Here is a 12,489-nt window from a genome sequence, read left to right on the forward strand (position 1 = left end):
ATAAAACCAAGTGCTGACAACCTCATTTTCTCAAATAAGAGTATCCTCGTATTGGCTGCAATAGGAGGTTGGCTATTACTGACAAGCTCCCTGTGCAGACAAGTTAGTGCAGCGAGCAAGGGCTGAAAGGAGCCGAGGCATGACTGAGCCTCATAATTATACCCAGATTAGACTTTTGCCTGAGGGCAAGGCACGGCAGGAGCAGCTCTGAACTGCTATCGTGGTCTGTAGTGTTTGAGCACAGACACATCCCTTGCAGTCCCAGTGAAGTCAGCAGCGCCAGGCCTGGCTGGAACACAGCCCTGTTATCTCTCCAGGAGTGCTGCTGACGGGGCAGGTGTGGGCTTGTTCTGGGCTGGGCTCTATGGTGTGGCCAGCTCAGGTTTGATCCAAAGCCACTCTTTTCCAGGAGGGTTTTGGGGGGCTGCCAGAGATACACAGTACAGGGGAGACCTGGAGTGGTTGAGGCTCCCCATTTCATGATGGTACAGGGACACCTTGGACCACCTCTGGAGAAGGTGCTTGTTCTCCTCTTGAGCTATATCCCCAGATGTTCTGAGCTCGTCCCCAGCACATGTTCCCTGAAGCTACCATGGAACTAACAGCAGGTGAACTCCAGCCTCTGGGTGGCTGAGGTGTCATCAGAGACCAGCTGTCAGATTTCCCTAGGCATCTCATCACACAATGATGTGACCTGGGACTACAGCCTCCTGGAATCACACTGCTGCTTCTAAACACCAGTGCTGCCTTTGTGTTTGATTGACAAGGGATCAGGCAAGTCCTTGCTTGGTAGATGCAGGCATGCCAGCACTGCTTGCTGGAGTTCTTCCAGGCATGCACAGAAACTGGGCTGTACCAGTATCAGCGCTAGCCCACGAAACATGCTGTGGCTCTGACTATAAAGGATGCACCATTTCTCTACTACTGTCATTTGCCACAATAGTTTTGGGGCTTGTATGCAGTTAAGAGGGAAAGACTGTGCACTGTGTGAGCCTTGCATGGTTGGCTGTGCTTGTCTGTGTCCAGCACAGCGTGGGGTGTGAGTCCTGTGCCCCTCTGTTCAGCTGATGAGTGCCCAGTGTTCTCACCTGGGCTCTGTAAGGACTTGGTCTTGCAGGGAGTAGATGGTGTGGGAGCAGCCTTGAATTTAACTCAAGATTGTAGAAAAGGCTTGAGCCAAGACTTGTAGTAGAGCAGAGGCAGCTTTGCTGCTGGGTGTTTGTAATCAGTGTCTGTCTGTTGTACTCCCTGAAGTCAAGGTTAGAAAGTGTAATTTCTACTGGTCTGTGGCTCATCACAAACTGCTAATTTTGATTGAGCAGTCACTCCAGTGCAGCAGACTGGTCGTGTACCTGTGGATCAGACACTGTGAAGGACTCTCCAGTCTCTCTCCTGTCTGTGGTCAGGGATCATTGCAGACAGGAAAGAGATTTCATGTACAAATGCTGGTTTGTTTCAGGTTTGCTTTTAGCTATGTGCTAAGCCTCTACACAGACTTTGGATGTAGTTAACTGAGTGATACTTTGCTCAGTGCATTCTTTGTAAAATCTTGTGCAAACCAGAAAAGATTGTCAATGATAATCGTGGTGATTAGATTAGATCACTTCAGGGTTCCAGCCTCCCCAGAGTAAACATCTGTTTTCAATACCCTAAATGGCAAGATGCTGCACTATGAGCAAACTTGGCCTTCTTTAATCCAAGGGACTGTCTTTATTTACTGCTTTTTCTATGTATCTTCCTTTGCTTTTAAGTCTGTACTATGTTGTACTTTTGTGTGTACCCTTCTTTTGTTTCTTTTCAGCCATGTAGGAGTATACATTGTGGTTGCTCAGTATTGAGTGCTTCTGTTGCTTGCTATTGAATGCTGGTGCTGGTGTCATTCCAGTTAAGCTCTATGTACCTTTTGTCTCTGAAAATCAATGGAGAGCAAATTTAAAAGGAACTAAATTTCATAGTACCTTCCATTTAAAAAAAAATAATTCCATTTATGTTTGCTCATGATGAGAGAGGCTCTCAGGAGGTCGATCTGGGAGACAAAATACAGTTTGTGCTTTTAATAAACATCAGGAGCCTTTTTTCCTGTAGAAAACATTGAATGCTTCATAGTCAATCTCATCTAAATTATATTCCCAGGCATTTTTTTGTTTCTAGCAGATGTTGCCTTGTGCTATAGTCTTGATGTGCAAACAAGTCAAGGGTCTTGGGATTTTTCTAGAGATCTTAGGTAGACATGTGCAAGATTAGCTACCACAGGCCATGTTTGTGCTGCAGGCGTGGCAGTAGAGGTAGCAGGAAGCACCTGAGGTGACCTATTGCTGGTATCTTCCTGTGAGGAGTACAGATGTGCAGTGATAGCAGGAAAAATCAGATTGCAGCAAGTTCAGACTCCTCTGGGACTTGGGAAGATGCTAAGGTCTTGTTTGTTTAAACACTGCAGTGGGCTGGAAGCCTTGCAGAATAGAATTTGCCAAAGAAGAAGTTTGCTTAAGGTTTCTTAAAACAGGGGGAAAAGGAACATATTGAAAATAATTGAGTTTCTGGTGCTTTAAAAGCTTCTTAATATTCTTCAAGTTCTTTTTTCTGCGAAAGTATATTCTTTTGATTGCAGTTCAGGCTTAGCAGAGTACAGTACATCTTGCCACAGAATGAATAAGTGAGCTCAGTTCTGCAGCTGCTATTGAATGATGATGTTGGAGCATGCCTTGGCTTATCAGTGAAGGCTGCCTAATGTATTCCACCCGGCCTACCTGAGCGTGCTCTGCAGCAACAAACCCAATTAACTGTTTTTCTACCCACTGTATGAATGACTTCAGCGGTTAAGGGGGTGCTTTGTTTCACAGTATTGTGGTAAGCCATGCCAGAGCATGCACTGGCCATTTCTTGCACGCCTCTGTCGCTTTCTACAGCCCAGAAAATGCACCAGGAGCTTGCCACAGCACAGTCTGGCCAGGCAGCTCATGAGCAGAGTGTGGCTCATTAGCTTTACATTCATTAGTTTCTAAAAGCCTTCGGAATCAGATTTGGAAGCATGAGAAAGAAATTTACAGTCTATCCTACCAATGTGACAGAATGATGCAAGTCAAAAAAAAAAAAGGAAAAAAGAAAAACAGTGGGCCTCTCTGGGCCTTTCTAAGGGATTTTATTGTTCAGTTGTTGTTTTTCAAGATGCCTCAAACTATTTGGCTTTGTATTTGTCTGTTACCTTCAATTCAGTCCTCCCACAAAAAGTCAAATACCTGCTTTTACTGAATTATTAACAACAATGGATGGAGCTTACGTATCAATGAAAATTATGAACGTTTCCCAAGGCAATTGATTTAAATGGAGTTAAATTTAGTGGAAGCTTCTATTGGTGTAATGAATGCTCATTATAGAGCCTAATGTGCTTTAAGGGCTTGATAACCTTCTCAGTAGGGAAGTCAGGCTGCTGTTTTCCAGCAGAGGCACAGATGCTGTAGGGTGGCACTGCTGTCACTGCAACTGTGTCCCATTGCTAGGCTGGAGTGTTTCTCTTTAACCTTGTGTGTTTTTTCTCTTGCAGAAGACCACCTCCCAGCTGGCTTCCCGACCATCGACATGGGCCCGCAGCTGAAGGTGGTGGAGAAGGCCCGCACAGCCACGATGCTCTGTGCTGCCAGTGGGAACCCTGACCCCGAAATCTCCTGGTTCAAGGACTTCCTGCCCGTCGACACTGCCACCAGCAATGGGCGAATCAAGCAGCTCCGCTCGGGTAAGGTAGCGAAGCAAGTAAGCCTTCCCAGCCTCCTCACTCTTCCTCCCTTTTCTCTTTACATGCTGCTGTTATGTTTTCCCTGAAATGCAATTCTAAACCCAAATGTCAATTTGCTCTGAGCTTGTTTCTTTTACGATGTAAAAGCGGTTTTTGGAGCTGATCCTCTCTGGCAGGGTATCGTGGCTTGTTAAAATGTCTATTAGAGTGGACGTGCCTTTTGGAACATCACCTGGATATCTTCCTCGGTAGACCGTCTTGATACTGCCCCAAATCCTTGGTAGGCTCAGACATTTCACTACCAACTCAGTGGGTCTCAGGTGTTTTTAATAGGAGCACAGTGCAAATCATGACATAGTGGTTGAGATTTTACAATCACTGGTCATATGCAACTTTACTCCTTATACACACTCTGCAAGACAATGCTCTGCTTTCTGTTGAGCTCATTGCCGTCCTTACTATGTGACACCACAAGCAAAAAGAAAAATCCAAGAAGCAGCAATTCTGTGGATTTCAAAGGAAATGGACACAGTTTTGAAATATACCATTCATTTTTGATTCTTTTGTGTGACAAGCCAAATACTAGCTTTTGAAATACAGATGGTTATTTCTTGGGGGTGGCTAAGAATGCACTCATTTTAGCAAGGAATTCTTGTTTTTCTACTGCACAGTTCAATCTCCCAGGACTGTAAGGCCTATTAGAGAATTAAAGAAAATAAAATATTGCTTTAGTCACTGATGAAGTGGAGCTCCACAGTATGAATTAGAGTGGCTGTTTAACAAGGCACAGCACAACTACACAGCAGCTTTAGTCTGGGGTAAAAGCCCCCAGTGCCCTACACAAAGTACAGAAGGGATCAGAGCTGGAACAACTTTGGTCTGGAGAGGTCTCATGCTTAAATATGAAGCAGACTGCCTTGTTTGGCCACAGTTATCTGTGGGCACTCAAAAGCTGTTTGTTACAAGTGCTGCTGCCAGGGAATCACCATCTTCTAAACAAGGTGAACATCTTGAAACGTTTCTCCATAGCAGGAGCCTTCTGCATACATTTCATGATGCTTGGATGATAAGTAGGTTTGTACTTGGAGGAGTGGGTAAGTGAGACATCACTCTCAGCAAAAATAGAACCCAGCCTGACACTCCTGATCCCACCTTGATGTACCAGTGAATGCTAATTATACTAATGCATTTATAGTTTATGAAATTTCCCAGTGACCTTTAGCTTATCTCCCCCACAGCATGGTTTAATCTTGATCTGTTTGTGCTGGAAGAAAATATCACACTTGTTAATTATTCTGAGAAGCTTTAGGAAGCGCAATAGGAAAGTGCACATGGATGTGTTTCACTTCGTAGCTGACTAAATCAGCATCAGAAATTACCATAAATGAGCAGCAAGGCAGCCTCTGATGCACTTGCTGTACGTTCTCCAGCCTCCTTTTCACAGGCACTTGGCTGCCTCTCTACCAGCTGCTTCACAAGTTTGGTGAGACAGAAAGTTTAAAAACAAACTAGTAAAGCCTGTCACAGTGTCCAAGTTTTGATTCCTATTTGCTGTTCTTCAGCAACATCTCAATTGAATATTTCACCTGGGATTCAAACTCAAGAGCTGGCTGCTTGCGGAAGACACAGTAATTACCAAGGGAGGTGTCAAGAGAACCTTTTAGAAATCAATGAGCAACACACATCCTCAGACTCACAAAAGAAATTGATTAGCTCTCTAATGTAGTATGGGAGGTTTTTACAGTTCAAATGCAAGAGATTTCCAAATATGAATTTGAAGTTTTTCTTTTCAGGGATCTGGTGCTATAATGGCAAGATTCACCAAGGCTCTGCTCCACCCTGGCATGACTGGGGAGTATGAAGTTTGCAGCTTCTCATGGGCCAGAGATGCAACCCCTGTTTGCATTTGTGGTTTTTTCCTGTATTTGTAATGGTCATAAAGTAGAGCCTGCACTTTGAAGTGCCTGAGTCCCACTTAAGTGACTGCAGCACTCTGTATGAGCAATGTGATGGCTTGAGCAGTTTCCCATTCACTCTGCAAGGTGTTAATTGAGCTCTCCAACACTACACCATAGTTGGGCAGAGTTGCTTTTCAAAGAAAAGAGTATTTAAATAGATGCCTCATTATATGGTAGAGTTTAATAGTTTGCAAAGTCTCTGCTCCATTAAGATCATATCTTATAGTCAGGCTGGCATATCTGCATGAATGTCAGTATATACTATCTCAATCTTAATATACCCTCATTTAATTTCGTTTAATTAAAACCCAATAAAAGCAGGACAGATGTAATATAGTTAAAATAGCTGCAGCACATTGTGAGCCCAGTACTGTGTATATAGTGTCCGACCTTCAATGAGTACATAATATATTAGTATTCAGATGTACCAAATTTAGGTCACGAAGGTCAAAGCAGCTTTGGAGTCTGATGTAGAGAGAGGGTTGAGGGATGATTCTGTTTCTTCAGGCTCCTAGTATGGTATAAATAGTTAGAGATAAAGAAGCAGCATCTTTGGGAAAGGTGCTCTCTTCTGACACTCACAGTTATGTGGGATGGCAGTGCTCTGGGGGCTTCAGGCAGGTCTTTGAACTTGCATGCAGTCAGATCATATGCCCCAGGGGGCTCTGAACATCAGTTTCTAGAGTTCTGTTCATCTTCTGTCAAGGTACTAGAGTTTGTGGTTTAAGACATCCAAGCCACCATCATGGACTTTTTTAACCCCAGCAAACTGGTGTTTTTGTCAGGAGCAAATGGAGAGTTTATAAATCTGCCTTGTATCCTACTCTCCCTCTTTTAGTAATTATATCTGTATGTGTGTATATGCACTTTCCCTATTACACCTTCTGATATCATAACTCTATATTTGGAGGGGGTTTAAACTATTTCTTAGCATTGCTTAGTTTTTTCTTCCCAACTAAAGCTTAATTCCGTTTTAAATCCAGTTCTTGGGTAGTTTTGCAAGTAAGTGTTAGGCTAATAGCTATAGAGATGAGAACACAAATAAATACAGGGTTTCATCTCTATTTTCCTAGATCAAGGCAAAAGCAAGGTCTCTGACTCATTCTGGTTGTAGCAAATTCTCCCTTGTGCATCTTGCTAATACTTCCTGCCTCTTGTGGGGAGGCTGCTGTTCTGCAAGTGCAGTGACTCAGGACAACTCCCTGTTCTCCCCCCGGGGTGTGTAGCTTCACTCATTGCCTCTCAGTCAGTGACACAGGATCTGAGGCCAGCTCTGGGCTGAGAAACCTCCCCAGCATGCTAACACATATAAAATTTGTTTGGCTGAACTGATTTTAAAACTGTCCAGGCACTGTAGTATTGCAAGTGGTGGCACACATGAGTTCTGGCAGCCTAAGTCAATGCTGCAACTCTAACCATGTTTTAAAATCAGTTAATGATGTGGTGGAAGCTCTCGCAGTATAGATCAGATTGTGCTGATGCTTTACAGTTCTTCTGTACAGATTCTTGGATCAGAAGCTCCTAAAGGACTTCAAAGCAACTCAGTTGGAATTCATACTCTCAAAGGTCTTGAATGTCTCCAGTGATTTTCGTAGCTGGAGAATTGCTTTTCCACCTAGCTCTTCAGAAAACCTATGAACAAAATGTCAAATTAGAATAAATAGCTATTCTGACTGTTAACATAAGTTTTTCCATGTAAGGAAACACCAGACATTCAGAAAGTATTATCTTTCATCTAATAGAGAACTTGGTATTACAAAAAGTATCATTCTCTTTTAATCACTTTCAGTTAACTCAATTACAGAACCATGCCCTAGACCCTAGTGTGACTTCCAGACAATTAAGTGCAAGTAAAGTATGAGAGAGGACTCTGCAGGTGACTTCAGTCACTCTCTGGAAAAGTGAAGGTGCTTCTAACGCAGAAGCAGTGGGGGCTAGCTCACCATATCACCTTGCTGCATTTGGGCTCTCAGAGTTACCAGCAAGCATTTTCATTTAGGTTTGATCCTATCAGTAGGAACACTACTTTCTTGGAAGCAAAAGGAATACCCAACATGCACAGAGCTAACATGCAGAAAGAGGTGGTGCCTCTTTGTCCCAGTGAAGTGACCATGATGTCCCCATCCTGCTCCAGTGATAATACCCAGCAGTCAGTATCCAGCAGATGTTCAGCTCTTAGCAAGGAACAGCTTCAAGTCCAGACATCAGATAGGCATTGACTTGCGACAAGATGTAAGGACAACGTAAAAGAATGAAGATTGGGTGGTTTCATCCAAAAGGATCAGGGAACCCACACAAGATGGATGCTCTCTCAGAAAGGACTGACTGGAAAAGGGTTGAAGCAATATAGTGGCCAACAACAGCCAGTTGACACCTGAATTTTTGTCTCCTGGAAGAACTTAACTGCACACCTGGGTGTTGCTGTGTGAGGTGCACACAGCAATTGTGGAATACCTTCAGACTCCCAGTGGCATCTGGTGGCAAGTAGTCTTTGACTTTTGGAAAGAGTTTTCACATAACCTGTGCTAGGAAGTAGCCAAAAGCACTGTCAGAGTTCTCTCTCTGGGATTCAGTGTTGCGCTGCTCTAGTGCTCAGTTGCTGCTAGCACGAGCCCTGGTTTCTCTGCTGACATTGCTTTGGAGTGATTTTTTGGTGGTTTAGCTTCCTACAAGGAAGTGGTGTGTCAGTAAGCCTGTGGTGAGTTTGTCCGCAGAGTGAAGTCCCTTCTCCAACAGAATTCTCCACACTGGCAAACACTGACACAAATAACCCCAGGGGGTTTTCCAGTGTATCATCCTATGCTTTTCCTTGCTTTGAGTGTCTGACTGGATGCTTCCAGTACACAGAGAATATCAGGGCCAGCACTCATTCCTGACTGAGTTGAATGTAAGGAGTGTTTCTCAGTGTCTGGTATCAAGAAGAGGAATTAAACCTCCCTCCTTATGAGCGTTTCAAACCTTTCAAACACAAGGAATTGGGTTTGAAGTTTGATCTTGGGGTGCCCTTTGCATAAAGCAGCCTGGTGATCACAGGGCACAAGTTGGCCTCAGTAACCATTTGAGTGATGGCACCTTCATCACTTGATGGACTCTCTTATGTTGGCACTCTGTGGCCTGTGTGCTGTGATTTGTCCCTTTGAGGGACACCCTGAAAGGACAACAGCCGGAGATGAATCATCATATGATGTGAAGAATAAAGGGAAACTTCAGTTTGTTCCTTCTGGATGAGAAAATTTGGGGTCCAACTGAAAAGCTTTGTGCACCCTCTGTAAATGGTGTCCTCTGAGTGAAAAGTGAATGTCTTAATTTTGTAAAGGTGAGAGAGACATGGAACAAACACTGCAGTAAATACAGCAAGCCTCTGTGTTGCTCCCACAAGGGTTGGATTGCATTCAGGAGCCAGGAGGATTGGGATTTAACTCATAAAATTTAGCTGGCCACATTTAACATTTTAGGGAATCTGCTTCAAGTATGCAGTTGCTTCTAGAGCTCTGTATGGACAATTGCATAATAGAGAAAGAGTTGAACCTCTGCAGGGAGTAGATAAAAAGATTTCCTGCAAATCTTTTCAGTTCTAGGACAGAGCAACAAACCCTATTTCAGCCAGATGAGAGATAAGGATGTAATGTTTTCAGCCCCTTGGGCTTGTACTCAAAGTGTTGCACCATTCCCATGGGAAGTGACACATGGTGGTGATGCTTTTCTTAACTCTGAAAATTGGAAAGGATGAGGTGGGGTGGGGGACACACAGTACACTAGAGCAGGAATGCCCTTGACCAAACACGGCAAAACTGTCACTTGGCAAACTTTCCAAACAGGCAAAAAGAAATAACCCTGTTTTCCATGGCTGTGCTATTCCATGCAAATATCTCTGGGTATAATTGTTCTGTTAAGAGTAGCAGTAGTTACTAAGATACATAAGTAAGCAGCAAATTATTATTCCAAGAGAGAGATTACCCACAGCTTCAGTCTCTGCAAGATTTTTCCTGATGCTTCAGTCATCTCTGGATAGAAGGCATCAGAAAATATAATGAGATATAAAGTTAAAACTGTATAATGTCATCTTGGCAGAGGAAAATGCTAAAATGAGTAGTTTGAGTTGCGCTCCTGCTTCAAAAAAGGGACTCTGCCTAAAGGAAGGGTAGTTAGAAAAGAAAAAGAATAAATATAAATATTGTAATTACTTTTTAAGAGGCAAGTTAAATGTGCTTAAAATATGCCTTCTTTGTATTTACAGAAATTCTTTTCTGTCTTTCTTTCCCATTGGGTGATCATTGTTGTGGATAATGGAATGAGCTGTAAATCTGAGATACACGACACTCTTGTATGCATACTGGTATTTATTAATCAATACACTGAACATGATTTGACACACTGTGTCCTGTTTAACCCTATTTTTCTGTCTGTTTAAACTCCTCAGTTTTCTTTGGTAAGTGCTTGGTATTCAGATCCTACAAATCTGCATAAAACCAACACATACCATGAACTGCCTACAGATTAAATTTGCATGAATCTCTCCCTTATACTAACAGCCTTCATATGTGCAAATTAAGACCAAGGGGACAAAAGTGAGGATTAGAAGGGTTCCCTGCCAATTTGCCCAGCTGGAGCTTCTCCATCATGCTTCAGTATTGATTGTACACTGAACTCAAGACACTGACCAGTGGAGCCTCCACTTGCTAAATACCTTGACCTCATAAAATGAACCTTTAAAGATTATTGCAACAGGATAATTTAACCTTACTCCCAGAGAAGCCCTCCTTATAAGATACTCTTCATTACAGCATGTAAAATTATCTCCAGTGCCTTATAAAGAGGGTAGGGATTCCTTTCTTCTGCAGACATCCAAATTAGACAGGAACAACAGAGGTCTGGCTAGCGTGCCATTGTAACGTTACCAGAAACCACTTCATTTCAAAATATTTCTGTATGTAAAGTTAATTCTGCATGACACCAATTTCTTTGCCAGAGGGAACCCGATGCAAGGGTTATGTGAATGTGGAGAATGACTCAAAACTGATTTATTACACTTTCCTCTTAGTTTAATGTCTTTAAGCGAGCAGATTTTGTCCCACTGGTCATTCTAACCTCAAAGCCAAATTGCACCGAGTGCCCGCAGCCATGCGCTTTCCACCCGTCCTGCCCAGCACACTCACAGTCACAGAGCCCCAGGACACACCCTCCTTGTTCTGTATGAGGAATGAAGGGGCACTGCACCATCTCCCCAAAGTGTCCTCCATCTCAACTGCTTGAACACTGGTGTGGGTGAATGCAAGTGGTGAGGCCAGCCAGCAGTGCCACCTTGGCAGCTTAGTTTGGCCCCAGTTCGTGAGGGTGGGGGTTTTAATGGCAAGATGCAGGGCTGGATGCTGCACTCCTGAAAGCAATAAGCTTTACTAACCTCCTGAGAGTGTCACTCTGACTTATTGCACATCAGTTTCTTTTTGTTTATTCCTGTCGCGCTAATACAAATTCTAGCTTTAAAAAAACTTTCTGCTTTTTAGTTATAATTTTCTTCCTTTCCTCTTTGTACTAATGCTTCTCTCTAATCTTATTTGCATTCAAATTACCTCACCAGGTGGTACACCGATCAGAGGTAAGAATGCTGAAATGTGCCTCCAGTTGTCACGTCACTCCATCTCCTGTCTGCCTTGTCCCTTCTCCTCCAGTGTTTCTCATCTCCAGCTTTTACTCTCAGCCCTAACTCTGCCAGTGCTCTTGCTCATCTGCACTCTCCCACTAGTGTGTTTATTTCAGTTGGGTTTCAGCGTGATTTCTTGTAGACTCATCCATTGCAATTTTGCACTGTTGAAAGGGGGTTATTCAACGGAAAGTTTGCAAAAGTTTGGGAGATGCTCCCAGGCCTCCACCACAGGAGAGTTGACATCTATTGCAGCTCCTGAAAGTCTCTGTACTTCCCACACAGTTGTGACCTTCTGAGGTCTTGTGTCTTGGGGGTTTTAGATGGATTGCTTTGGTGTAAGTGTATGGAGGTAACATTTTCACAAGAGAATAGTCAAATTCATCTGTGCTGCTGCTGATGGTCATGAAACTATAAATGGAAAGAGAAAAATTCTTGAAAGGTTGAGCAAATGTGACTTTGGGATAAGAGGCGTGTTTGTGTTCCTCATGCACTCACCCTCCAATGTGATGGCATAGTGGAGAACCACTGACCCAGACTCCCCTTTCTGAGGTGGACATTCTGATGTTGTTTTGCATCATTAAGGTTTATTTTAAATAGATAAATCAGAAGCGTGTCTGGCTGTTTAAGCCCTCATTAATTAAACCCAGCCCTGGTTTGACAGCCCAGCCCAGTCTGGTGCACAGTCCCTGTAGTTTTCACAGCCTGTGTGCACCAGTAATGACTTTCCAATTGGAGTGTTGTTTTTTCTAGCCTAAACACTCAAAGTTGTCTCTTTAGATTAACTTTAGCGTGTTAATCAGCGTTATGTGCTAAGGCCCTTCTGAATTCTCTTGTGATTTTGGTTACCCCTCTTGATTGACCTCTGGATTTCTTGACAGAATGACTGCTACCTATAAATCAACACAACCTCGTTCGTTCAGTTTTCCCCCTTCTCCCTTTTCCTCGCCCTTTTCCCTGAATCACTGCTGGAAGTTAATAATCTTACTCTTGGAACTGGTTCTGTTGCTGGGGGTTAATGTTTTCAGCTCCTGTTAAGTGATCTTAGAGTAAATGTGAATTGGTGTTTGATATGTATTTGCATTAAGTTGACTTTGTAGCAAATCTAGGTCAGGGAAGAAGACTGCAAACCTTATTTTTATATGAATGGGCTTACGTAT

General features: G+C 43.2%; 1 protein-coding gene across 19 annotated transcripts in view; it reads left to right on the top strand.

The window, feature by feature from the left end:
• PTPRF (protein tyrosine phosphatase receptor type F) overlaps positions 1-12,489 on the top strand; it is a 375,235-nt gene that overhangs the window by 265,013 nt on the left and 97,733 nt on the right. For 11 of the 19 annotated variants that reach the window (XM_071436511.1, XM_071436510.1, XM_071436515.1 and 8 more), the window contains exons 6-7: positions 3,542-3,730; positions 11,267-11,284. In XM_071436511.1, the coding sequence (XP_071292612.1) occupies positions 3,542-3,730; positions 11,267-11,284 (207 nt within the window). The remainder of the gene's footprint in view (positions 1-3,541; positions 3,731-11,266; positions 11,285-12,489) is intronic. The other 8 variants (XM_071436513.1, XM_071436529.1, XM_071436518.1 and 5 more) reach the window with 1 other exon arrangement.

The sequence above is a fragment of the Agelaius tricolor genome, unplaced genomic scaffold (assembly GCF_023055355.1).
Source record: "Agelaius tricolor isolate 1412-34295 unplaced genomic scaffold, bAgeTri1.0.p SCAF_11, whole genome shotgun sequence".
In the NCBI taxonomy this organism is placed as follows: Eukaryota; Metazoa; Chordata; class Aves; order Passeriformes; family Icteridae; genus Agelaius; species Agelaius tricolor.